This window comes from Acanthisitta chloris, unplaced genomic scaffold, assembly GCF_000695815.1.
Source record: "Acanthisitta chloris isolate BGI_N310 unplaced genomic scaffold, ASM69581v1 scaffold14969, whole genome shotgun sequence".
NCBI lineage: Eukaryota > Metazoa > Chordata > Aves > Passeriformes > Acanthisittidae > Acanthisitta > Acanthisitta chloris.
The window spans coordinates 3,793-28,036 of record NW_008690958.1 but is presented as its reverse complement, the minus strand read 5'-3'; the positions used below and the strand labels follow the sequence as shown (position 1 = coordinate 28,036).

General features: G+C 40.2%; 1 protein-coding gene across 1 annotated transcript; it reads left to right on the top strand.

Annotated features, from left to right (window-relative positions):
- Positions 1-533: 533 nt before the first annotated feature.
- Positions 534-23,632, top strand: LOC103809219 (probable serine racemase; the record flags this gene model as incomplete). The annotated part of the gene is made up of 10 exons (XM_009082042.1): positions 534-658; positions 8,316-8,658; positions 13,847-13,963; positions 14,828-15,069; positions 19,224-19,389; positions 19,865-19,961; positions 20,864-20,939; positions 21,632-21,757; positions 23,096-23,263; positions 23,575-23,632. Coding segments are annotated over exons 1-10 (1,494 nt in total), but the record flags the coding sequence as incomplete, so codon positions are not given.
- Positions 23,633-24,244: the final 612 nt, after the last annotated feature.

Here is a 24,244-nt window from a genome sequence, read left to right as displayed (position 1 = left end):
TATATATGTATATATATAAACTATGTTGCTATAGTTGTTTCCCTAGATGGTCTTTTTTTCTATCTGGATGTCTGTGATTTTCTTCTACAAAAACTTATGCCAGGAGAAAACCAGACTGAATTAATCAGTTTCCTCAGTGCCTCAGTCATGAAGATCCATGTCCCTTGGTGCTGCCTTAAAACATCCCTACAGTGACTCATCCACCACAAACCTGGTGTCCCTGTCCTGCTGCTCAGTCGTGGGCCCTGCAGCAGGTTGGGATCATGCTCCACAGCTCAGCAGTAAAGTAACTAAAGCTTCCAGTGTCCTGCTAACAGAGTGTCACCCAAGCATAATCCAGGCCCTGACTCAAATTGACAAGGACAGGTTGGCCTCTGACATAATCTCTTTAAATAGCATCAGCCCTCTCTCTCTAAGACACTTCAGCCCCTCAGCCAGCGCAGAGCTGCTTACGGCACGTCGCCCGCTATTTCCACCCAGGCAGTGCAGGGCTGACATTTCTCCCAAGTGTGTCCCCTGTCAGCAGTCTCCAGCTCTACTTTGCACCAGGAATTACAATGTATTTTGCAGCACAGTTTCTCTACTTCAGGGTGTTAAAAAACAGAAGTCCCAGGAACCGCATCAAGGAAGATGAAGACTACGACCCTTTCTGGCAAAGGTTGGAGAATATTGCTGTCTGACTTAGAGCTAGAGTGCTCCTTTATCCCCCTCAGGGGTCATGGTCAGCCCTCGGGGTCCCCCCAGGGCCAGGCCTATGGACATGACAACCCCTGGACCCCTCCTGCCTCCTTATGGTGTCGTAGTTGGAGTTTTGCTTCACCTCGTTGTTTATTTAGTCGCTGTGCTATATAGGTAATGCTTTCTTTTTCCTTTTCTTCCTTTCTAAAAAAATTCAAACCAGGAAATTGTTTGTAATTTTCCAATATCTGCCAGGGTTCTGTGTGTATGAGTTGCTCTCGGAGTTATCCACTGAAAGAAATGGAGATTCGAATACTTTAAGTCTGTGAAGTTCAGTGTTTTAATTTCTTCATGAGTATCATATCAGAAATTATCCTAGGCAGGACAATGAACTGCTGAAAATTTATCTTGGGATAGCCTGTGTCAGATCCTGTTATTACAGCTGTTCTGTGGTTGTATTTGTTATGGTGCTTATGGTAATCTTGAATTCCTGTTTTCAGGCTTGGATGGTGCAGATGGAATTTAAGAGTTGTCTAGTGCCCTTGTAGCATGAGATGAGGATGTGCACCCACATGACATGGTTGTGTTGTGCAACCTCCTTCTTAACGTTTCCCATAGTTGTTTTCTCCCCTGATTTTATTATCTGGACACCACTAGCATGATAACTACCTGGATTTCTCAGGTGTGGTACAAACAAGGGACAATTCTAATTTCCTTTATCCTCCCAATAGTCGCAGATGTTGCTAACATTTAAAGCATAAATCGTTTCAGTGGGCTTAATGCAGTTAATAAACCTTCATGGAACACCAAAGGGGAAGACAAGATCCCAGTTTTGCACAGCAAAAAATGTCTTGTGCAAAGTCACACAAGGTGTGACCCTTGTGCAACGAACTGCAAATCTTAAACCAGTCCTTGCATCGCAGGACCACTCTTTACTCTAGTTTGGGTTGTGCTATTTGCCCTTTTTTACAAGTGAATTACGGAGACCTGTTACTCACCAGAAAACCTTTAAACTCAGAACACATTCACTTAGGAAAAAAGGTTTCATTACTTGAAGAGTTTTAACTGCCAAAGTGTGTGCAGTGTTTGATGTTGATCATTTGACATTCACAGCTGTGAATGTCCTGTAAGAACTTTTGAGAGGGTTGGGTCTATTCGAGGGACAGTTGGTTACCTCTGCTTCAACACCTTTCATGAGGGGTGACCCGAGTTGTTCTTGCTTTCAGATTACTTTTTCTAATGTTACATATTTAGCAGCTGACACCCAGTTGCCATTGCCAGCAGTAAGCAATGACATTTACGCAGTGTGTACAGAAGACTGGCAATAGATGACCACAGATAAAGGCAGATATAGTGCTAGGCTATATAGGCTAGGTTCAGTCTCAGGCTCTGGTAAATCTGACTTACTGCAAGTAAAGAGATTTTGTCAGAAGTGATAATGCAGCTTGGTTGTTCCCTGTATGAGCCTGAGCTTTCTTTGTATTTGTCGCTGGTGACGTATCACAGTTTTGTCAGACCTGTATACAGTGAATAGAGCTACAAATGCTGCTCAGTCTCAAGGCTTGATTATTATGTACCTATCTGTGCTGGATGGTCACAGTGCACACACTTTTGTCATACAGGCTAGCAACTAAGCCCTGATCTCTTTGTCTTTAAGACACTCTGATAAGTAGCCCAGCTACGAACTTCCTGCGGAAGTCTTAGACAAGTCCCTCGATCTGTCTATGCCCCAGTTTCTATCAATACAGTTGAGCTAATATTTGCTGAATTTGTACTTCTGTTTAGGGCAAGATGTTGGTGATTTTTATGTGATTTAGGAACAATCACTTTGCGTAGGGTTTGAATACGTGAATGTCAGACATGCATTTTAAATTTCCATCCTGTATGTGCCACTAGTTGGAGGGATAGCCTCAAATGGGTGTTTCTAAATACTACACAAAATAAGTAAAGTTTGAGTGCAGTATTGCCTTAGATCTGTTTTAACAGCATCATCAGAGAGATCTAGCATGCTCCATCCCCATGCCTGTGGGAGTATACATGTCATCCTATAGTGGTGGGCAGGGCACTCATGCACTGCTGTAGCCTAGAATTACTGCCAGTGAAGATGACCTCCATTACAACGCTTCTTGCCACTTTTATCTCAGCAAGTCTCAATTTTTCTACCATTTCTCTCTCATAAATTCTCAAACTTGCACAAGCTGCTGAGATGTGTTTAAAAAGTGCTGCTATTGCAGAATTTGAATGTGTTTGGAGCAGGGGGAAAAGGTAGAAGGGGAGTTGAGGTAGAACAGGAATATTCAGGAGCTATTGGATAAGGGGATTGCAACAAATGAGGAAGGTATCAGAGGGGTGTGGAAGGCTCAGGCACCCAGAAGGGTCAGAGGAGACAGCGCTGGGACATGGAATTAGAAGGATTAATGAAGCTGGGGAATTTCTGGGTAAAACGGATTTGGATGAGGGAAAGGGCCCTCTCTGTCATATCCTGGGATTACCCATTTCTCACTCCTTTGGGAGGAGATCCCAGCCCCAGTCACATTGCAGTCATAAACTGAGCAGACTGCTAACTGCAGCAGGCTGCTCCCCCTGCCTCACCCCTATACATGACCCATCTCTGCTCAGCACTTTGAGGAACGAGTCAGAAGTGACTTTAAAGGGACCACCTTTTCTGTAATTAGTAGGTATAAGATCTGAGCCCTTTTATCCAGAAAGCAGATGACATGTCTAAAGCTGTATCTTACCAATATTGGTCAGTGTGCTCCAGGAAGGTGTTCAGGGAGCCAGAAGATGATGGCAGCATATGGTATGAGCTTTAGAAATCCCTACACCCAAAATATTAAAAAAGAATTACATTAAAAAGTCCACATCTAGAGAACATGTGCATGTGTTTGCTGATGAGTTAATTACAGGCTGGCCCCTGTTCACTGGAATGGGTTGAAGGGGTATTTCAGCTCAACATTTTGCCACTGGTCAGCTCAAGTTAGGCATTGGAGTGGAAAATTCTTGTCGTGACACAGGTCTATAGAGATGCTAAAATGCTCTACAGAACTTGTACCATACTGTCAGTCCCTCTTAAAGGTGAATGTGTATCACTGTGAATGCAGCTGATAAAAACTGCTGTAGAAAAGACAACAAAATGGTGAGTTTTCAGTCTTATACTAAAATTTATTTCCGTATGTGACACTTGAATTTCCATCTGTGAAGCAGTACAGTAGCATGAGAATGTTTGTCCATAATCCCAATTTCCTTTCTGCCTCAAAACATATTGTTGTGACTCATTTTGAAAGAGGTGTAAAAGCTGCCAAATGGTCCAAATGTTGACATTGGGTACATCTGCAACCAAAATGGCAACACTGGGCCAAGCCAAAGAGCAGTTAGCTCTATGTTTTCTTTCCAGTGGTGGCCAGTAACAGGAGCTGGGAGGAAAATAAAAGTCACTTCAGATGCTTTCTTTCATATACTTTTATGGAGTCTGTGTAGGAAGTGCTTAGGGGCTTCCTGAATCACAGATTGATTCTCAAATGTTGTGTTTATTGGTCATTACTTTCATACAGTTGCACAATTTTTTTGAAGCCCATTTGTATTGTTGTCCTTCACAGAGTACTCAGACAATGAGTTCTGTAATAATTTTCTTTAAGAAGACAACTTTTAAGTTTTCTACCTGATACTTTCATATGATCTCCCACTAACATTTATACTGGGAGAATCAGAGACTAATCCCTCACAATTTGCTATTCCCTGGATGTCTGTGACCTTGCAGGTTTTTTTCTCCTTCAGTTTTGGAAGTTGAAGAGATCCAGTACATCAGTTTAATCTGTTTCATGGATCCTGAGGGAGGCAATCTGCAGGTGCTTCACTAGATGAGGACATCATTGCAGGGTAGCCATGTGGGCACTTCTTTCTCTGTGTAACAAAGGCAACGTTTTTGGTCTTTAAGTATAGTATGCATTACTGGTTTTTATCCCCCCAAAATTATTTTTACTGGTTTCATTATTTTCTTAGTTTATTTATATTACTATTTTTCCAAATTTGTTTTTCTTGGTGCTGTTTAAGTTGATGAAAATTATCAGTATGTTACAAAAACCCAAACTGGGAATAGAAAAATTATTCATTCCAAATTGCTGCTTTTTATCATTCTCAAAACACATTTCAGTACACACTGTCTTTGCTTTGACTTTGAGAATTTAAAATATGTAAAGCTGCCTGCTTAAAGAAATGATATTTTTTCCCATTCCTTAATTATTTATGGAATGTCTGCATATGGATGTTCTCTTTTTTTTTTTCAGTTATGCTGAGCAGCTGTTCTTGAAAAAGTAGGTTTATAAACTGTATTTTCATGTTTGCTTTTACTAATCACTTTAAAGGTAAAATGTTGTAATTTATAACCGTATAACTAAGCCTGACAGCTGGGTATTTGTTTTATGGCTGGAAATAAACAGACTTTTTAATGAAAACTTTCCTAGACAAACTCCAAAAAAGGAAAAGTGATCTATTTGAAAGGAGCAATGTTTCATTATGCTGGGGTTTGTATTTATATTGGCTCAAATCTTCATCTGGTGGGCATGATTGCTGGAATAGGGGTTATATTTTGTTACTGTGCATGAGAAGTCACATGTTTTCTTCTTGTGAGCACTTGCATGCTTTGCTGTCTGCTTTGGCTGTTCCTGCAACAGAAATCCATACAGAGGTGATTTGCTCCAAGGAAACAAACTGCTTTTGAGGCAAGAAATGTATTTGATCCAATAGGGTCATTACTTGCCTATTTGTGATGTGTTATCAAATCTCAGCCCACTGTTTACCTTGGGAGTTTAAGACCTCTGTGAGGTTCTGTGGCACACTCAGGGCTCAGTATGGAAAAATGTCATTTGCTAATGCAAATGACAGATATGGGTGTAGAAAAAGAATAAAAATTAATCTGAAATAAATACATACAATACATAGATATACAATAGCATGATGATATTCATTTGGTAAAAAGGCTATTGACTTTTCTGATGCAAATAGTTGATAGTTTCCATATTAAATATTGAGATGGTAATACTTCAGATGGGCTTAAAACCTAGCTCAAGCTTGAAAATCCTATACATATTTTACAGCTATTTGACTTTTTTTCTTCTTTTCCAATACTTGTAAGGTGTTGTCTCCATCAGAGTCCTGATCAGATACTGTTCATGAGAGCAGTGCTGCACATCAAGGACCAAGAATCAGATTTACTTCCATCCTTTTTTCTGCCAAAAAAAGGAAATTTCAAGACTAGGGCAAAAAAATCGATATCTCAATTTGGACTTTCTATTCGCAGATGAAAATATTTGATGGCACTAGTGTGGCAAGACATTACCCTGTCACTTGTACTGTCTCAGAATCCTGTTTCATTGATGGACTTCTTGTGGTTACCTTTGGCTGGGTTTTTTATGGACTTCTTGTAGTTGATTGCAAGAGATTCAATGAAAAAGTATGATTTTTCTCCCATCTCAAATGCTAGTCAGTAAAAAATAATTGACCCACAAAACCTGCCAATTTTTGATCTGCCTCTTTATTTTTTTACCCTGCATATAAACCTTTTAACCCATTTCCGGTGTAAGAAATTTAATTCGTTGCTAATGCTTGCTAAACATTTTAGATAATATGTTCAGAAATAAGGCATATATATTGTTATCTTTCTGGAGTGGTTATGGGCTACTGTGATACAGAAAATATTTTTTTGGGAGGAAGAGGTAGGGAATGAACTTTAACATCACTGTGGCTGCTAAGATGCTGCTGCTGTTGTTTATGATGGGGGCTGACAAGTTCACAAGGAGACAACAGGATCTTATTCTCAGTTTTGCATTAAGCTAAATATGCACAAGAACTAACACTGGAAGCTTAACATCTTTGTGAATTGTTCCAGTGGAGCAGAAATGCAGAAAAGTATGGAATAAAGCTACTTGATAAGCTACTTGATTTGAAGGCAGAATATCTGCTGTTTGGGTGTATCAGCTTGAAGATACAGTATTCAGAAAATACTTTACATCACAAGTTTCAACATAAACCAGTTACAAATGTGTATATACCTTAATTATTTATCTTAGAAAATTAGTGTTGTCATTAATTTTGGAGAAAGAAGACCTTGCTACAAAAATTGTCTCATGTGAGGATATGCAGAATAACTGATGCTCATGGTATATTACTTGATTCAAATAATAAAACCCTTTATGTTGCCCATATTGTTGCATGAATTCCTCAGTGGAACTTTTGGAAGTGTAGTAGGAAGCAGAGCTACTGGCACAGATTATTGAGACCATTAAGAAAATGGATGACACTGCCCAGTGTGGGGCAATTTCTCAAAAAGAAACTGTTCCTAAATATTTAAACATTCTTTTTGGAAATTATTGCAAAGCATATTACAGTACTGATTGCTGCTGCAAAACTAGGGCAGCATTTACTTCAACCAGCCCTGCTGATGAATAACTGCATAACCCAAATTCAAACTAATTTGTGGAAAAGGTAAATATTTTTTTTGTTGTAGGTAATACTGAAATCTCTGACATAATTTAACATGTATGTTTTTTAGAAAACCCTTTCCACCAAATAAGTTAATATTGAGTTATGTAGAGGGATTTATATAATTTGTGTAATATGTACTGTAATCCCACAAACCAGGAGCGGGATCAGCTCAATATTGAGTTATGTAGAGGGATTTATATCATTTGTGTAATCTGTACTGTAGTCCCACAAACCAGGAGAGGGATCAGCTCTTTTTCAAATCACTGGTCTTCTGATTAATGCTGCTTTTTCCCCACATTCCTCTCTAAATTCCTTGATTTCCTAGAAATTTTGCATTTATTTGTTAGTAGGGCTGCAAAATCCTGCACTACAGTATATTGTTCCTTGTGACACTGTGGACCACAGAGTCAGGTAGTTGATGGTAGGAAAACTGGCAAATTTTTGTAGCAGTGTCATCTCTCCTAAATTCCTTGGAGTTGGAGGTTTGTGTGGCATCATAGTGCTGTCCTAATTACATGTGCTTTTATTTATGAAGTTCTAACAGATCAGGAGACCTAGTTGTTTGGCTCTGTAGTAGGATATAATTGTTACCCCTTATCAAAGGTGTACACCTTACCTGGTGTACAATCTAGGGACATTTGTTGCTGCTATTAATAATTTAAGGGAATGGTCTGCAGCAACTATTTGCCTTTTTTGAAAAAGATAGAGTTGCATACAGAAAATGCAATTCCAATTATTTCAGAATTTCCAGGACTGAACTAGCATCATTGTCGGTTGAGTACTGAACACTAAGGAAGGTCTGGCTGCCCAGACAGCACTGTACACTAAGGAAGGTCTGGCTGCCCAGACTGCACAGCTTATATATTTCTTATTATCTTGGGTATGACAGTTTCTCAGTTTGTCCATATGTCAGGTTATCTGGGGGTTTTCTAATGCATGGAAAGTTACAGTAGCTTTCAGTGCACCTGTAAGATAGGTAATACAACAGTAATAATTCAGTCTGTCTATTTGAGGCTTGTGTAATACAACAGTAATAATTCAGTCTGTCTGTTTGAGGTTTGTGAAGAGCAACTGAGATGTGCATCCTCCTTAAATGTTAAACGTTAGGCCTTTAATCATCCAAGCTTTCCTAACAAGTTTCTTTTATTTGTTTTTAGGGATGACAGTAGAATAACGAAACACAATGTCCCAGCACTTTGTGATCTTCACTGCTGTAAGGATGGGCCAGTAAGAAATGGCCATATTGGGCAGAAGCCACCCTCTATCAACCCTGAGAGACTGAAGGATTTTGGTGAGGAGGATTACCTGAATGGGGATGTGAAGACCTGGGAAATGAAGATAGTGAGCCGTAATGAGGAGTTACTTAGGGATGCCCTTTCCCGCATCCCGCAGCCAAGCAGTAGGAGCAGCCTGGCAAGCTGTAACAAGCTGATTCGATTTGAAGATATTAGTGCAGCAGCCTGCAAAATCCAGTGCGGTGTTCAGAAAACCCCCTGCATGGTAGGGAGTCTTTATGGCTTTGCATTCTCTCAATGTTTCTTTTCTTTTCTTGATGAAAGTTGATCAGAAATGAAGAAAGAGTATGTGACGATAGATCTGTGCAAGAAGACTCATTTTCATACTAGTCGCATTTAACTGTCAATAATAATTTTCTTCTTACCAGTTTGCACTAACCTTAATCCTCAAAGATTGCAGCAACCTGTAAACAAAGGATAAACCACCTTAGGCATAGACTTATTGCATTGTGGTATTATGTTCTCAGTGAAAAACTCTTGCTGCAATGAGCCTGAGTTGGAGATGGCAGACTGCTGGTGTGTGAGTAAACAATCTTGTGGAAGGGTCTGTTCTGGAACTAGTCCTCATATTTGGAGAGTCTGAAGGTGCAGATTTCCCTTCTCAGCCTGGCCAGCTGGATATGTTTTGTAGCCAGGTGGTTCTGCCACATGTGTCTTCAACAAAATGAGGACATTAAAATACGCACACACAAAAGCACCTGTCAGTTGGCCTAGGAATGAAAATGACTGACACTCCCATCAGTGTACAAGCATTTGCGAAAGCGTAAGAGTACAGTGGGAAGCTATTTAATTTGTTGTGTATTTCTACTGGTGGGAGCTCTTCAGGAAGGCTACTTTGGGCACTCTGTGGCTAATCTCTTTTCCCTTTGGTGGGTGAAAAGAGTGTCTTTGGCACATGGCAATTCTTAGCAGCAGACCCAAATCACTCTCTCTGTTGCTGACCAGAACAACCCCCAGCCTCACCAGGTGTAGATTGTCTTTCTGACCTGCACAGGGAAAGCATCTTGGAGTCTGAGTCCCTGCTTGGGGTTAGCAGCCCCTGGAGCAAAGTGGTTGGGTCTGCAAGGCACAACAGTTTTCCTAGTTCCCAGAAGGTGACTGCTGATCCAGAGACATCAGGCAGCTGTAAGGTGGCAGAAAAAAATTTGGCCAGAACCCAGAAAGTAAAACTGGATGCAGTTTGCATTCATATAGTGCCTGTTCAGAGTGACAGGAGTAAACAGTCCTGCCAGCTGTACCTGGATTTCCTTTCAGAGTGGAAGAGTTGGTTGCTTGGGAAGACAGAAACATATGTGCAGTGATTCCTTTCAGAGTGGAAGAGTTGGTTGCCTGGGAAGACAGAAACCTATGTGCAGTGGGGGTGGTTTGGGGTCAGCACCTGGGCAAACAGAGGGATCATACCAAACTCTGCACATTGCAGACATTGAACCTCTGCACAGTCAACATTGAAGTGTTGCACTGCCCTTCTCTGTATTTGACAGCTCTGGTCGTATTTGTTAGATGTATTTAATCTTGCTGTACAAAGATAGGTCTATGGACAGGGAGAATGAGAGTGTCATGGCTTAATTTGGAAAGCAGAACTAGCTAACTCTTTGTGCTTTGATAGCCTGGATCATCCATTCCCTGCAGCTCATGGCACTATGCATTTCTGCCAGACAGTTACAGGATTCTGCCTCTGTATTTCTGCCAGTGTGAGACTGTGAGAGCCTTGGCCAGTGAGCTGCTAAAGGGCCTCATTCACACCTTCAGCTCAGATGGATCAGACTAATAGCTCAAAACCAGTAAAGCCCATCTTGGTGCCATCCCTGCATCATCTTCTTGTTCCCAAGGTATGGGTCCCACTCTGAATATTAACCAACACATCCTAATGCAGAAAAGGGCAAGATTGCACCACAGAGACCAGCCATGCAGGTATCTGTGTGAAGTGAAACTCTTCATAAACTGACTGTGCTCCTGTTCACAAGTAGTTACACTTTCTTGGCCAGTTCACACTATTTGTTCTCAGACAGCTTTGCCCCTTGTGCTGGTCTTGGTTAGAGTTCATTTTCTTCACAGTATGCGAAGTGGTTTTGGACTTGTGATGAAAATATTGTTGATAATTCAGAGACGTTTTTGTTATTGCTGAGCAGCTCTTACAGAGTCAAGGTCTTTTCTGCTTCTCACCCCACCTCAGCAGTGAGAAGGCTGAGGGTGCACAAGGAGCTGGGAGGGGACACAGCTGAAACAGCTGACTCCAACTGACCCAAGGGACAGTCCATACCATATGACACCATGGTCAGCAACAAAATTAGGGGGAAAGTTGACTGGGGGCCTGATGCTCAGGGCCTGGCTGGGCATTGGTTGGTTGGTGGTGAGCAATTGTTTTCAATTGCATAATTTGTCTTTCTTGGGTCTTATTTATCTCTCTTTGTTATTTTCCTTTGAATTACATTATTGTTGTCATTGTCATAATTATTATTATTCTATTTCAATTATTAAACTGTTCTTATCTCAACCCATGAGTTTTCTCCCTTTTCCCCTTCCAATTCTCATCTCCTCCAGCAGGATGGTGGTGGGGAGGGAAATGAGCAAACACCTGGATGGTGTTTTGTTGCCAACTGGGGTTAAACCATGACACCCCTCAAATTAAATAGTTCTTTTCTGTTACATAATTATTATTATTCTATTTCAATTATTAAACTGTTCTTATCTCAACCCATGAGTTTTCTCCCTTTTCCCCTTCCAATTCTCATCTCCTCCAGCAGGATGGTGGTGGGGAGGGAAATGAGCAAACACCTGGATGGTGTTTTGTTGCCAACTGGGGTTAAACCATGACACCCCTCAAATTAAATAGTTCTTTTCTGTTACTCTGACTGGGGTTAAACCATGACACCCCTCAAGTTGAATAGTTCTTTTCTGTTGGGTGTCTCTGGAAGATTTATGCAACCCAGTTGTAATCCCTTTCTGTATTTAATGTGTCAGGCTAAACAGGATAACTTTCTTTATTCTCTTTTTATGAACTATGCTTCTTGAATGATCAGAATAGTGGAAAACATATATCCCCACTTGTTTTAATGTGAAAATAGCCCATGACTATTGTTATTCAAAGTAATAATTCAAAGTTCCTGCAGAACTCATAAGTACATATCATGAATTGATTCAAAAGCACAGAGTGGTGTCAAGAAAAATAGAGATAACCTTTACTTGAACTCATCATTGAGAGGTAAGAGTCCCTTTCAGGGACATTTGTTTAGGTTTAAAATTGAACATGACTGTAACCCATAACCCATACAATTAACTGAATGGAGAAACACTTTGCAGGATGATTCCTAACCTGCAGGTAAGACCATGGGTGGAGCATCCTTATGCAGGAGTTTACCTGAAGCTGAGATATGGCATCATGAGTGATTGCAACATGCCAAAGAGGCAGTGAGTGTAGGAAACACAGGAATTGGCATTAAATAGAACACCTGGCTTGGTTATTGATGTAGGGTCTTTCAGGTTTGTTTTATGTGAGCCCTGTGGATGCCAAATAGAGGATGTGCTGTGTGTTGTACATTAGACATGGTATCTGTAGTCCTTAGATAAGATCATGGTGACAAAAGGGAAAAATTATAGGCTGGTTCAATGAGTTTAACAAGGTCACCCATCAGGTCAGTACAGCTGAAAATAGTACTGACACCTGCTTTGTTAGAAGTAATTGTATATTTAGGCTACATGAAAAAAGCCTCAGTTAAAGGAAGCAAAAAAGGATAACCTAAAGAGTTAAAACATTGAGCATCAAAATTAAAGAAAAATAATCTGAAGTACACCACCTCTGTGGTAAACAGTGACTTAATGCATATTTTTAAATGTGGAAGATTTAGCAACTTTATAAATTCACAGGATTCTTTTCCTTCAATCCTTTTTTCTCATTGCTTACTCTAGAATCCAAGATTCTTTACAAAACCAAGTATGGTATGCAAAGAACTACTAGTGTTTCTTGCCTAGGGTTCTTGTTCTAATTTCCATAGGCATTCTCCATAGATTAGGCCGTTTAGGATATAAACTGTTATCCTATTAGTATACTAAGCACTTTCCATTGTTTCAGTTCTGCAGCCAGATTTGCAAAGGAGCAGCAAGTGGTAGCTTCTGTGGCAGGATTTTCAGGAACAAAATAGAGAATCTGGCCCCACCTATGGGTGAGGAACTTAACATCTGCTTGTAAATAGGCTGAAAAGACTTGTACCATTCACCTGAAATATTTAGTTTAACTGTATCCTTTAAAGCAAGTATCTGCTTCAGATATATTTAGTTCATATAAATTCACTTTGATAGTCCCCCAGACTGAAAAATATGTCTGTGCATATTACTATGTACAGTATACACTGTATGCATGACAGTGCCAAATACTGTTTGAGGCAAATATTTTGTGATACTGTCTTTTATTCTATATCCCTTTGCAACATCATAAATGAGGACTTGATCTCCTAAATCCCCAGGTCATCATTTGCTTTGTCAGCCAATAGAGGAAATGGAGTCAGTAATGGAGTAACAACAGAGCAAGCCTAGGGAGCTGGAACCCACAGGCTTACTGCAGCTCTATTTCATAAGTTGTCTTGTTTCAAACTCTTGGTTTAGTGAATCTAGTAATAGGAAATTAATATGTTGATGCATGCTGGGAGTGTCTCATTTTAAAACTTGACAAAGGTTTGCCACTAAAAAACCCCAAAATATCATGCACTTGGGCACTGCATCACATGTAATCTGCTTGCTAATTCCTCTCAGCTCAGGGATCCTTTCTGTTCCATACACTAACCTTTTTCAAACATCTGCTGCTTACACTTGCAATCCTGGGAAATAATTTTTTATTATTTTCATCATTCTTTGAGTGAGGAATGTCTTTACTAATGTTGTACAGGCCTTAGAATGCAAAACAGAACATTCAGTAGTGAATCAGTGGCAGAAAACATAGCAGAGCCATGATAGGGCTCAAGGAGGAATTTTCTGATGGCTTTTTTATCTATTAGATGATGACCTTATTTTTGGGTATTAAATACCCAGTTCTGGCGAGTGCTGGAAATGTGTTTTTTGAAATAATTGAAAATACTTATTTCAATATCTGTATTTGAACAGTAAGACCAAAATAAATGCTGCTTTCAGAATTCATAATAGCATATTATCAGTTATATATTCCATATTATCATAATGGTCCATATTTCACTGCTGTAAGTTTGAAAGTGACTCCCATAAACTATAAGAATCTAGTAGGTAGCAACACACTGTCATGTATTTCTAAAGAAACAGATGATGAAGTTTACTTTTTGGAGCTCATACATAGCAGGGGAATGCATGCCTCACCAGGCAGCTGATGGGGTGTGGAAGATTTTTCTTAATTTTAGACACATTCCCATAATATTATTTATATACTCCAGTATTCTAGGCTGTCCAAGCTGTATGGAATGGACATCTACCTGAAGAAGGAGTTCCTCCAGTACACAGGATCTGTGAAGGAACGAGGTGTGCTTTACCTTCTGACATCGTTGCCTCAGGTACAACAAAACATCAAAAAAATAGATTAGTTCTGCATCACAAAAATGGAGCAGAGTTGAAGATAATTTTGCCTGTAATCTCCATGGAATCACAGCATTTCTTGCCTTTTGAACCATTGTACTGAACACAGCATGTGTTCAGTATAGATAGGTCTCCAAGTATCTGGATGTAAAATACTGATTTTTTTTATAATTGGCTGATCTGCTGGGGAAATACCTAAAAGTATTTAAAAGAAAAGCTTGCAAAATGTAAACATCAGCATTTTCCTGTGGCATTTAGATGCAAGTGTTTTTATGTATACTGTGGTTCTGACATGTTGAAACCACCAAACTCATGAGTGATTATGAAATTGAATTGCAATAGGTGATGAAAAGAATCTAGATCAACAATTGATTTTGTAATGAATTTCAGTATTACGTGAATGACTTGTCATTAGGAGTCTCTGCAGCAATAATAGTTATAATTGGCATGATACAGCAGCCCAGAAGCAGTGGTTATGCCTGCACTTTTGTAATAATAGAAATTAAATCTTTTAAAAGGAAACCTGAAATTAAACCATTTCCCACAGGCAGGGAAGAGACATCTGCTCTTAGAGGCCAGATTGCAGCTCTTCTGAGATCAGCTGGAGTTTTGCAGCTAGTTACTCATAGGAGAGCAGGAACAGGGATTTATCTTATGCTGTCTTAGCTCTGTGTGTAAATCCTGAGATCACATCAGACATGCATATACTGTATCATAATATCATGATTCAGTCAGCGAGTAGAGGAAAAAATGGAAATCAGATCATTAGAATGATTCAGGATCATATGGGACAAACTATGTGACACTATACAATGTGCAATAAGCAACCCCTTTTTTTTTAGGATCAGCAAAGAAAAGGGGTGATCGTGGCTTCGGACAGTAACTTTTCCATGGCTGTTGCTTACCATGCCTCAGAGCTCCATATTCCAGTGTTTGTCATCATGTCAACCAGCACATCTCCAGCCAGAGTGAAAATGTGCCGTGAGTATGGTGCCATGGTTATATCCTATGGCACTACAGCTAAGGACTCCCAGATGCATGCAAGAAGGCTGGCACAGGAGAATGGTTACCTCTACCTCGAAGAGTAAGTGGAAAGTCAGACTGATTAGAAAGACCAGATTAGATGCTTGCCCAGCTCCACAAAAACAATTTTTCATTACAATGTGTTCACAGGTCATCAAAATGTTCCTCTTACCTGGAGCATGGACAGTTACATGTTCCCAGTCATGAATCTTTCTGTAACAGTTGGGGATGGAAATCAAAAAGAAACACTATTCTCTTACCCCAAATTAGGCAAACTTCCTGATTAGGAATTTCTCTGGGCTAGTGTGATAATTGATATATGCTAATTCTTTAGGAACCCTACCTGAAAGCATTAAGACTAGTGTTCAGTTTTGGTCTCCCTGTTTGGAGTTAGGTGTGTAAAAGTTAATATTTAATGCAAAGGGTTCAGTGGTATAATGTAGAGCAAGAGAAGGTTAATACTGTAAAATTTTTGCATATCTGGTGTGAGTGATGAAGCTGTGATTCTGCCTTGAAAAAAAGATAATTATGAGGCTACTTCATACATATATTTAAAGTAGATAAGGATAAGCATAAATCTAAATTTTAACTATTTGAGGTCACTGGACAAGCCAGATCTAATAAACCCACAATTAGAATGAGATAAGATAGGCAAAAAATATTTAGAACTGATGCATTTTCCTTTTTTTCTTTTCTGTCTGCAGTCTCTTCCATCTTTCCTTTTCCTTTTTCTTTTTCTTTCTTTTTTCTTTTAGCTTTCTTGAAGTAAGCATTCCTAAAGCACAGAGGAGTGAATTATTAAGATGAGGTAGCCAGCAGTCCCTCTGATGTTATTCTCCCCCACCATCACTGCCTCTGTGTTTGTATGGCATCTCCTGCAGTGAGTGCCTGTTCTCCTTTGCTCCTAGGTACTGCTGTCTTAAACACAGTCATAATGAGTCATGTTGCTTGGAAAGAGGATCCCAGAATGAGCACAACAGAGGAAGTCCTCACTTCTTTCCCAGTTGGTGTATTGGGAAGGCAATATTAAAAACTGTTCTGTACTGTTCAACTGTGCTAGCTCTGCTGGCAGTCAGTGACATGCAGGGGCTGCTTTGTGTGCCTTGTCTATCATCATGGGCACAGTCTTATCCCAGAGTGGGACTTTCAAAGAAACCCAGGGGAATATGGTGCCCTAGATCCCAATGAATTTAAAATCCTTTCAGGCTCCTTTGGAAACCACAGCTTTCCATAACTTTGTGATTTCCAAATTTCTGTCAGCCATTTTTCAATGGATGTGTTATCTCCCAGCTGGCTTGCATCAGCTGTCACACTTGCACATAAGAACTAAATTATTTTATTGTCATTTCGTATTTAACCTTCCCCTCCTCCCCAAATAATTATTCATGTTACATAAGGTAGATATTCTCCAGGTTGATGAAGCTCCAGGGATGACAAGTGTGAAGGACTTCAGCATCTAGCCTTGAGGAACTCTGAATGTACATACTACCATTAATAATATTAAAGGACTCTGATTCATTTCATGTTTCAGTTTACAAGAAACAGAGTTGTTAAATTTGTTACTATGTTTAATTAAAACCTTGCAGATGCAATTTTTCACACCCTGGTGAAAAAAAAATAGGAAAACCCTCCAACTATGATCGTGAGTCTTTTCATAATGGGATGGCTGAAACATATTTGGTTAGGTATAGACTAGGAGAGATTCCTAGAGAAATGTATGCCTATATGGCTAGCCAATGTGTCTGACACACTTTCTTCATCACTGGCCAAAACTGCCTGTAAAACATCAGCTGATTTCCCTTGCTTTAGAACAAAACCTCTGAAATGTCTTTTTACTTCAGTTTAATTCTAGCTTGCATAAAATCCCTAGCAATTTGGTCTCTGAATCTCCCTAACCAGTAATTCATTCTTCCCTTCCTGAAATAGACATTACATGACTGTCTTTGGCTGTACCTGCATGGGCAGTGTGCTGTAACTGGGAGTGTCGTTGTCAGTTCTTCCCATTTTTTGAGTGCAATTAAAATTCTGCGCTATGAAAATGACCATGCAAAAGTTCAATTAGAGGAAGAGAACACTTTATCCAACTGCAACTTCCTGTGAAATTCCAGGCAGGAAACGTGATTTTTAAATTTGGAATTCAGTCATTAAGTCTCCCTAATTGCTGCCTAGGTGACATGAAATTTTTAATAACTATAGGGGTTCAGGACCTCATTATAAATATAATGTGACTATTGCCAGTCATATTATCTCTTGGCACTTTATGTGCCAGTAACACAGCATCTCTGGGGTGATGTGAGAAAGATTCCTTTGTGAATCAGTGAATCACAGAATCTGTGCTGCAGATTGAATTACACACCTTCCTTCCTTAAGAATCCATTTTATTCTTGTGTAACTCCATGTCCAAATGCTGATCAGACCTGATTATTTGTGATCTGGTTGGTTTGTTACACTAGCTGATAGCTTCTGAGCCCTTAATTTGGAGCAGATGGGAACAGAGCCTTCTAGCTGCCCTGACAAAATTTCATTGAAAAACTGAAGCCTGACAGCCCATCTTTGATTGCTGATGTATCACACATTTCAGAAGGCAAATAGCCAAATTTCTATCTCTGCCTCAAAAATGATTGTTTAATCTACAGTATTTAGATTTAACTGCCCTTTCCCTCCATTTTCCTTCACTGAGAAATAATACTCTAAGAGATATGTTTGATTTCACAAGGCAAAAGTAAGCAGTTACAGTGCAATAAAAACCACCTGTTTCATTTTAAAAGCTGCAAGCTGACCAGTGAACTGGTGTATTGACTGGATGTTAGCAAGGAAAACATGATTATCTGAAATATTGATTCACTGCTAATAGCTCTCCATTCCCAGAGCAGTCTCCTTTGGACACAGTTTTCAGTTGTTAGAAAAGTTTTACTTGTAAATTGGATATCCCAGGTCCTCATTAATTTTTGCAGTAGCTCCACAAACTGAGTTCTGAATCTTATTTGGGAATAATGCTCCAGAATTGTTCAGACCAGTGATGTATTTTGTCACAAAGAAGAGAAAGCTCCTTCAGTATCTTGACAAAGACAATAAATTCAAGGGTTCAGTTACCCATCCCACTATGACTTCTTACCTTTCTCTTTAGCTGTGCTACAGGAGTTAAAGTTCCTGTGTAGTTATATGGACTCTTGCCTGAGGAATTTTCTATGTTTTGATATATATATATATATATATATGAAGCAACTTCTTAAGGGCCTTGGTCTCCACCTTTTAGGCATTCTGTGCTCCTGAGCTGAGCCTCTCTGTGCATGTCTAACAGTAATAAAAACACAGCTTCCTAGTACCCAAATGTCCTTGGGTCAAGTAAATCAAGTGAAGTCATTGGATCTGTAATTCTGTTTGCTTATCCATTTGCCAGAAAAAGCAGAACATACAGAGACCTCATATTTTTTTGTTGTATATCATTCTACATTTACATCATTGCTAACATAAATAAAACACAAAACAGCTTTTAGAAATAGAGCCAAGATAGTAATGTGACTGTACAGTGAGGTTTTCTTCAATCTCTTGACTCTGTTTGTCCCTATTCTGTGCATTTTATTATGTTTGCCTGAACATGTTTTACCCGTGAGTATTTTGGTATAACTAAATGCTTCACTTACCCTTCCAGAGTCTTCCAGAGTAATGTGAAGGTTTCAGATATTGGCCCTGGATTGTGGAAAGACAACTCTGTAGCTATCTGTTTGGTATTTGTGGGTTCAACACAGTGCTTAAATTTCATTAAAATTTCCATTTATCACAAACACTAAATCCACTTAGAAATAAAGAAAAGATTTCCTTTGGAGACTTTGCTTTCAGTTCAAACACTAAATCCACTTAGAAATAAAGAAAATATTTCCTTTGGAGACTTTGCTTTTAGTTCGGACCACAACATTTAAAATTTATGAAGCTGAAGGAAGTGATGGCAATGAGAACATGACTTCTGCCTGCCAACTCTGTAAACACCTGACACTGGGAACAGCAGAGCTATTTGAGGGGTTTGTCAACAGCACAAGTTTCCTTCCAGTAGATAACAGTGTGCAATGGTCCATCTGTTGGCACTGTCCTGTTATATCAGCTCTTGTGTGCTGGTGCTTTACTCTCACATACATCTTTTTCTGCTGAATGATGTCTTTAATTATTATTGCATTGACAGCTGTGAACCCTGCTGACCTGTGCCTTTCCTCCCCACAGGGAGGATAGTGCTGTCTACCTGTCAGGCCTGGGAACCATGGGGCTGGAGGTATACGAGCAGGTGCCAAAGCTGGACGCAGTGATTTTCCCTGCAGGAGGCCACTGTGGCTTGCTGGCAGGGTCAGCTGCTGCACTCAAACACCTCAACCCACATATTTCTGTAATTGTAAGTTTCCTTTCACCTACTAAGTGTTGTATCTGGGCAGCTTTCACCACAACTATTGTCAAAAGATACTGATATCTAGTGATAACACTGTACTGGTATCTAGTGATGCACTGGCAGACACTGCATGTGCTGGGGACAGGGACTGTCTGATCCCATGGGCTTTGCCTAGGAGAAGAGCCTCTGAGAGCCTGGGAAGTTCCTGTCCCTTGGCTGCTTAGCTGGATTTAACAAAAAAATGTGGGGAGGCTTTTCCAAAGCAAATGAAATACAGTTCTGTGTTTTGAAATAACTTTTTCTGGAAAAACTTGGTCCTAAATAAGCCACAGAATAAGTTTAGTGGTAGCACAGTTGTTATGCAACTTGAAATTAATTGTTAATTTGAAGAGAACATATTCTGTAGCTTTTTGGTGTCTGCTTTGGTGGTAACTTGTTATAACTGGTTCAATAAAAAAGTAACAATACTTGTCTTCTTCAGGGGGTTGAATCTGAAAATTTCCCTGTATTGCAACAGTCCTTAAAGGCTGGCCACCCAGCTGAAGACCAGGCCTGCAGCAACCATCATTTTTATGGAGGTGAGAAATGCATTACTCTTTCGGAGCTTTATAAAGGTTGTAACAGATTTCTCCAACTAGCTTATTTTCTCATTAATTCAGTTCAAACATATTTTAAGGGAAACCTCCTAAGAGTCAGAATTTAGTTGAAGATGTAAGAGCAACTTCTGCCACATTTTCTTCCACCACCTCCCTGGGGTACAATGCTATTTCCAGTCCACATGAATAATTAGAAATATGAGAGTATTTTTCTGAGCATTGTGTTCACAAGCAGCATCTAAACCAGTGAAGTCAAGAGGAAAGCTCTCATGGAAAAGACTGATCTGTGAAAAGACAGGAAAATGCAGTGTTTAAATATTTGTACACACAAAACTGTTTTTGGAACAACAGTGTTTGTGACTGGTGCAGTTCTATCCACATCATTTGCTCAAAAGGCCTCAACTGTTAAGAAATTTAAGAACATCCTATTTACCTGATGTTCAAATCTCTGGAAGTTTTGAGTTAAATGTAAGTTTTATAGAAAACTTTTATCTCTCTCAGAAAGCTCTGCCTGTCTCTGCACTTCTTTGCCAACTGTCCTGCTGTAGCTAGCAAGCCCTGTGCCATGCTTGGGTCTTGTATCCTTCAAGTCTTATTGAACAGTGAAAAGCACTGGGCTGCAGGGTCACTCTCACAGTGCAACAATGCCAGTGAAGTGTCAGAATTTTCTTAAAGAGGTCCAAAATGACAAAACCTTCCTGTGAGATTTGGTCTTTCATTACCAAATTCATTTCTGTCGTATGAAAAAAGATTAAGCAACTTAAGGTCATATAACAGCAGTGTGCTGCACTCACCAAGGACACAAACCAGCCAGGACTCTAAAAAATGTTGAATATGTTGAATAAAGAAGCCAGCTTCATATTTTTGTCTTTTAAAATCTGCAGATGTGAGTGGACTCGGCTTTGGCATCAATTCTTTGCAGCTGACTGGGAAACTTGTGGATAAAGTTGTTGCTGTGAGGTAGGTGAAGAAGAACAGTGAAAAGAACACTGGATGAACATGAAAAATGTGCTGTACCACCAGGGTATGGTGGTTCTGCATGTGCAGTGGAGAGCAGGTTGGCAGGAGCTGCCATCATGCACATGGTGTGAGAGCATGGGGATGGGGTACCTTTCCTTCCCAGAGGAGAAGGAACATTGAACCCAATCCCACATATCATAGAATCATAGAATATCTCATACTGGAAGACACCCATGAAGGGTCATCAAGTCCAACTCCCTGCTCCTTGCAGGACTACCTAAAACTAATGGTATCACCAGAAGTGTTGTCCAGACTGACCCCTTGGGCAAAACTTCACTGGCTGCTAGCACTTGGTCATGTTCTGGATGTAAATCTTGTCCTTGTTGTGTTCTACAACACTTGAAGAAAGCCCTGAACAAAAGTCTCCTAAATCTTCACAGAAAGGCCAGGTTGGTGAAATATACTTATGGATTTAGTTAACATTTCTAATAAAAAAAGCCATCCTGTCTTTCAGTTAATAGTGAGACTGAGATGTTCATTCATTCCCAGCAGTGCAATGTTTTGTAACACCACCTTGGCATCATATGAACCTGGGAGGATGGAAAGAATCCAGTTATACATAAATGTATTATCTTCTGCTTTTGGTAGCTGTTTTGATTTGATTTGTTTTGGCACAACTCTCTTGCTTTCAGGGAGGAGGACATCCTCATTTCGATGCTGAGGTTGCTGGAGTACGAGCGAGCCACAGTTGATGCAGAAGGGGCCATTGGACTTGCAGCATTGGTGGCAGGGAAGCTGCCTGAGTTGAAGGGTAAAAGGTACAGCAGCTCTTGCAAACAGGGAACCATGGCAAAAGCATGGGATTGAGCAACTTGGTCCCAGAAAACTGAAAAGCTACTTGTTTTATGAGTGACAAGACAGTTCCTGCCCCTGAACTGGAAACAGGCTTATCACTGGTATATACTTCAGGCTGAATAGACCACTCACAGGTCATAACACCATGTTGAACAAGGCAAATGCCACCCTGAAGACCTGACAAATTGTGTCATTTTCCTGTATTCTCAAGTGGCTGGGGGAAAGGCAGTTATGCACAGCTCAATGATGCATGGTCACATCTGCCAGGACAGTATCCTACCCTTGCCTCCTCTCATTCCACTTCTGGAAACCAGCTCTGTCTGTGGTGGGATAGAAGCTAGGCTTCTATCTTGTCACCCAGTGGCACCTGCCTCCCAGCTCTGAGAACTGTCCACATAGTGGGATTATCCTTGTGCTTAGTGTTGAACGTGTGGGTAAGTGCTGCTTTGTCTCTCAGCCTGAGGACTCAGGACTTAAGCGGATTTAGCATAGTATCAGGACATAGTCCAGAATGTATTTAAACATACATGCCCTCAAGACAAAATAAAATTCCAGTGTGCAGGCTTGTACACTAAAATACTGCTGAGACAATTCTTTAGATGAGGCTGACGAAGTACATATGGAGCAGCAACACATTTCATAGAATCATAGAATCAACCAGGTTGGAAAAGACCTCAAAGACCACCAAGTCCAATCCTACCCTGGTTACTAGACCATGGCACTAAGTGCCACATCCAGTCTCATCTTGAAAACCTCCAGGGATGGTAAATCCACCACCTCCCTGGGCAGCACATTCCAACGCCTGATAACTCTCTCTCCATAAAAAATCTCTTCCTAATATCCAACCTAACCCTCCCCTGGCAGAGCTTGAGTCTGTGCCCTCTTGTCCTCCTGCTGGTTGCCTGCAAGAAGAGACCAACCCCCACCTGACTACAACCTCCTGTCAGGGAGTTGTAGAGGGTGAGAAGGTCTCCCCTGAGTCTCCTCTTCTCCAGGCTAAACACCCCCAGCTCCCTCAGCCTCTCCTCATGACACTTGTGCTCAGGTCCCTTCACCAGCCTCGTTGCTCTTCTCTGGACCTGCTCCAGCACCTCAATATCCTTCCTGAACTGAGGGGCCCAGAACTGCACACAGTGCTCAAGGTGTGGCCTCACCAGCACCGAGTACAGGGGCAGGATACACATATATTGATGGGAGGTTCTAGCAGATGTTAAGCTAATATTGAATACAGTGTCTGTGATTTGCAGTTCCTTTACACAGACAAGTGCTAGTCAAAACTCACTTTTTTTTTCTGTTTTCAGAGTGGCAGTTGTTATATGCAGTGGAAACTTGGAATTACATTTGCTGCAACAGTGCATAGCTCGTGCCCTGACCCTCGATAACAGAGTGTGCAGATTTTCCCTTGTGCTTTCCGACTGCCCAGGAGACATGTCAAAGCTACTGGAGATTTTGGCTCGGGAAGAAGCAAGGTAAATCAGACTAATAGTAGGGAAATATAATCACAGAATAGCACAAAGATTATTAAAGATTTGGAAATGTTTCCAAATGTTGTCTGAAGACAAGTCTGTAAGTAACTAATTAATCAAATCTTTATTTCTTGTTATATTTCAGAAATGTTTTTGTTTTCTTCATTTTTGTTCCAATCTAAAAGCACCTTTGTAGTGTAGAATTGTGTCTAACTCAGAAAGAAGCAAAGATAGTTACCATACAAACTCTTACAGAAACTATTTTGCAATGATGGGATTGTTTTGATCTCTAACTTGTCCCTTACTTCATGTAGAGTTTTGGATATCAAACAAGAACGCACATTTGTGATGTCTGAGCTCTTCACGGTCGAGGTAAGATGAGATGCAATTTTAGTTCCTCTAGTAGTATTGGCCTCCCCTAGTTATTCTGTTTCCCTATATGACTTTATGCCTATGCTAAGTAAGTCGAATAGAGTGTGCACGGTGATTTGGTGAGCAGTGTGAGATATAATTTCTTCTTTGTTATACAACATCTTGCCAAACACTTAGCAAGCGTATAAATAACACAGGACCAGTTTTACTGGCTGTTGTGACACCCTGGGTGAAATACTCCAGGTGTTGTATTGCACTGTGACTCTTGCAAACCCTCTTTGCCTGCGTGGCAGTGTGCCAGAGGTGGTAAACAAGCTGCAGCATCCATCCAGAACTTGAAGAGCCAGCTGTGTAGGCTGACTGTAATTGTCTGAGATGTCAGGCTTAAAGCAATGTGGCAAACACCCATACTCTTAAGGAATCCTTGTTTTTAAGTATGGGCTCAGTTCTGTTCCTTATCCACAAAGAGCATAGAATAAAATCATTATTTCTTTGTTGAGTCCTGGATACAGTAAGAGTGAAGAGGTGTTAGCAGTTAATGGCATCTCTCAAAAGAACCATTTGTCTCAAGGCATATCTCTTATTTCAACTGGTTTGGCAAAGGTGTGGTCC